Source organism: Mandrillus leucophaeus, unplaced genomic scaffold, assembly GCF_000951045.1.
Source record: "Mandrillus leucophaeus isolate KB7577 unplaced genomic scaffold, Mleu.le_1.0 Scaffold369, whole genome shotgun sequence".
Classification (NCBI taxonomy): domain Eukaryota; kingdom Metazoa; phylum Chordata; class Mammalia; order Primates; family Cercopithecidae; genus Mandrillus; species Mandrillus leucophaeus.
Window position 1 is genome coordinate 1616841 of NW_012103909.1, and position 3653 is coordinate 1620493.

The 3653-nt window shown below is 43.3% G+C and overlaps 1 protein-coding gene across 1 annotated transcript; it reads left to right on the plus strand.

The window, feature by feature from the left end:
* The first annotated feature begins 2022 nt into the window (after nt 1-2022).
* Nucleotides 2023-2721, plus strand: LOC105546780 (40S ribosomal protein S8). The gene has a single exon (XM_011990060.1). The coding sequence runs from the start codon at nt 2042-2044 to the stop codon at nt 2666-2668; it is 627 nt and encodes a 208-aa protein (XP_011845450.1). The 5' UTR covers nt 2023-2041; the 3' UTR covers nt 2669-2721.
* The last annotated feature ends 932 nt before the right edge of the window (nt 2722-3653 follow it).

A 3653-nucleotide genomic window follows, 5' to 3' on the forward strand; every position in this document is an offset into this window, starting at 1 on the left:
AACTCCAGCATGGCGACAGAGAGAGACTCTCTTGAAAAAATAAAATAAAATAAAAGAGAGAGAGAGATAACAATTCCAGAACATCATTGATTCCTGGGCAAGATGGCCCAATAGGAACAGCTCCAGTCTGCAGCTCCCTGTAAGACGAACGCAGAAGGCAGGTGATATCTGCATTTCCAACTGAGGTACCGGATACATCTCATTGGGACCGGTTAGACAGTGGATGCAACCCACCCAAGGCGGGCAGAGGCAAGGTAGGGCATCTCCTCAGGCATACAAGGGGCTGCGGACCTCCCTCCCCTAGTCAAGGGAAGCCGTGAGCGACTGTGCTATCCAGATACTATGCTTTTCCCACGGTTTTTGCAACTTGTGTGCCTACACGACCAAGGCTCTAGGTTTCAAGCATAAAACCAGGAAGGTGTTTAGGCACACACTGAGCTAGCTGCAGGAGTATTTTTTTTTCCCCACACCCCAGTGGCACCTGGAACCTCAGGGAAACAGAGCCCTTCACTCCCCTGGAAAGGGGGCTGAAGCCAGGAAGCCAAGTTGTCTGGTTCAGCAGGTCCCACTCCCAGGGAACCCAGCAAACTTAGAACTACTGGTCTGAAATTCTGGCTGACAGCACAGTAGTCTGAAGTCAACCTGGGATGATATAGCTTGGTGGGGAGAGGGGCATTCACCATTACTGAGGCTTGATTAGGGGGTTTTCCCCTCACAGTGTTAAGGAAGTTTGGACTGTGTGGAATTCACTGCAGGGTGGCAAAGCAGCTGTGACCAGACTGCCTCTCTAGATTCCTCCTCACTGTGCAAGGCATCTCTGAAAGAAAGGCAGCAGCCCCAGTCAGGGGTTTATAGATAAAATTCTCATCTCCCTGGGACAGAGCACCCGGAGGAAGGGGCGGCTGAGGGTGCAGCAGAATTAAACGTTCCTTCCTGACAGCGCTGAAGACAGCAGCGGGGCCCGCATCAGAAAGCTGGAAAGATCTAAAATGGACACCCTAACATCACAATTAAAAGAACTAGAGAAGCAAGAGCAAATTAAAAAGGCTAGCAGAAAACAAGAAATAACTAAGATCAGAGCAGAACTGAAAGAAATAGACATGAAAACCCTTTCAAAAAATAAATAAATCCAGGAGCTAATTTTTTGGAAAGATTAACAAAATAGATAGATGGCTAGCCAGGCTAATAAAGAAGAAAAGAGAGAATAATTAAATAGACACAATAAAAAATGATAAAGGGGATATTACCACTGATCTCACAGAAATACAAACTACCATCAGAGAATACTATGAACACCACTATGCAAATAAACTAGAAAATCTAGAAGAAATGGATAAATTCCTGGACACATACACCCCCTCAAGATTACATAAGGAAGAAGTCAAATCCCTGAATAGGCCAATAATAAGTTCTGAAAATGAGTCATTAATTAATAGCCTACCAACCAAAAAAAGCCCAGGACCAGGCAAATTCACAGCCAAATTCTACCAGAAGTACAAAGAGGAGCTGGTGCCATTCCTTCTGAAACTACTCCAAACAATAGAAAAAGAGGGATTTCTCGCTAACTCATTTTACGAGTCCAGCATCATCCTGATACCAAAACCTGTCAGAGACATAACAAAAAAAGAAAATTTCAGGCCAATATCACTGATGAACATTGATGCAAAAATTCTCAATAAAATACTGGCAAACCAAATCCAGCAGCACATCAAAAAGTTAACTCACCACAATCAAGTCAGCTTTATCCCTGCGATGCAAGGCTGGTCCAACATATGCAAATCAATAAACAGAACCAATGACAAAAACCACATGATTATCTCAATAGATGCAGAAAAGGCCTTCCATGAAATTCAACACCTATTCATACTAAAAATACTTAACAAACTGGGTATTGATAGAACATGTCTCAAAATAATAAGAGCTATTAATGGCAAACCCACAGCCAATATCATACTGAATGGGCAAAAGCTGGAAGCATTCCCTTTGAAAATAGGCACAAGACAAGGATGCCCTCTCGTCTCTTTCCAGCCAGCGCCGAGCTATGGGCATTTCTCAGGACAATTGGCACAAGCGCCGCAAAACCGGGGGCAAGAGAAAGCCCTACCACAAGAAGCGGAAGTATGAGTTGGGGCGCCCGGCTGCCAACACCAAGATTGGCCCCCGCCGCATCCACACAGTCCGTGTGCGGGGAGGTAACAAGAAATACCGTGCCCTGAGGCTAGACGTAGGGAATTTCTCCTGGGGCTCAGAGTGTTGTACTCGTAAAACAAGAATCGTGGATGTTGTCTACAATGCATCTAATAATGAGCTGGTCCGTACCAAGACTCTGGTGAAGAATTGCATCGTGCTTATCGACAGCACACCGTACCGACAGTGGTACGAGTCCCACTACGCGCTGCCCCTAGGCCGCAAGAAGGGAGCCAAGCTGACTCCTGAGGAAGAAGAGATTTTAAACAAAAAAAGATCTAAAAAAATTCAGAAGAAATATGACGAAAGGAAAAAGAATGCCAAAATCAGCAGTCTCCTGGAGGAGCAGTTCCAGCAGGGCAAGCTTCTTGCGTGCATTGCTTCCAGGCCGGGACAGTGTGGCCGAGCAGATGGTTATGTGCTAGAGGGCAAAGAGTTGGAGTTCTATCTTAGGAAAATCAAAGCCCGGAAAGGCAAATAAATCCTCGTTTTGTCTTCACCCGTGTAATAAAGGTGTTTCTTGTTCTGTTCCTCGCCCCCCCCCCCCCCCCCCCCCAAAAAAAAAGGATGCCCTCTCTCACCACTCCTATTCAACACAGTATTGAAAGTTCTGGTCAAGGCAATCAGGGAAGAGTATTTAAATAGGAAGAGAGAAAGCCAAATTGTCTCTGTTTGCAGATGACACGACTGTGTATTTAGAAAAGCCCATCATCACAGGATACAAAAATCAATGTGAAAAAATCACAAACATTCTATACACCAATAATAGACAAACAGAGAGCCAAATCATGAGTGAACTCCCATTCACAATTGCTACAAAGAAAATAAAATACCTGGGAATACAACTTACAAGAGAAGTGAAGGACCTATTCAAGGAGAATTACAAACCACTGTTCAAAGAAATAAGGGAGCACAAACAAATGGGAAAACATTTCATGCTCATAGATAGAAAGAAATAATATAGTGAAAACGGCCATACTGCCCAAAGAAATTTATAGATTCAATGCTATTTCCATCAAGCTGCCACTGACTTTCTTCACAGAATTAGAGAAAACTACTTTAAATTTCATATGAAACAAACAAAAAAAAGAGCTCGCACAGCCAAGACAATCCTAAGCCAAAAGAACAAAGCTGGAGGCATCACGTTACCTGACTTTAAACTATGCTATAAGGCTACAGAAACCAAAACAGCAGGGTACTGGTACCAAAACAGATACATAGACCAGTGGAACAGAAGAGAAGTCTCAGAAATAACTCCAAACATCTACAAACATCTGATCTTTAACAAACCTGACAAAACAAGCAATGAGGAAAGGATTTCCTGTTTAATAAATGGTGTTGGGAAAACTGGCTAGCCATATACAGAAAACTGAAACTGGACCCCTTCCTTACATCTTATGCAAAACTTAACGCAAGATGGAATAAAGACTTGAACGTAAAACCTAAAACTATAAAAACCTTAGAAC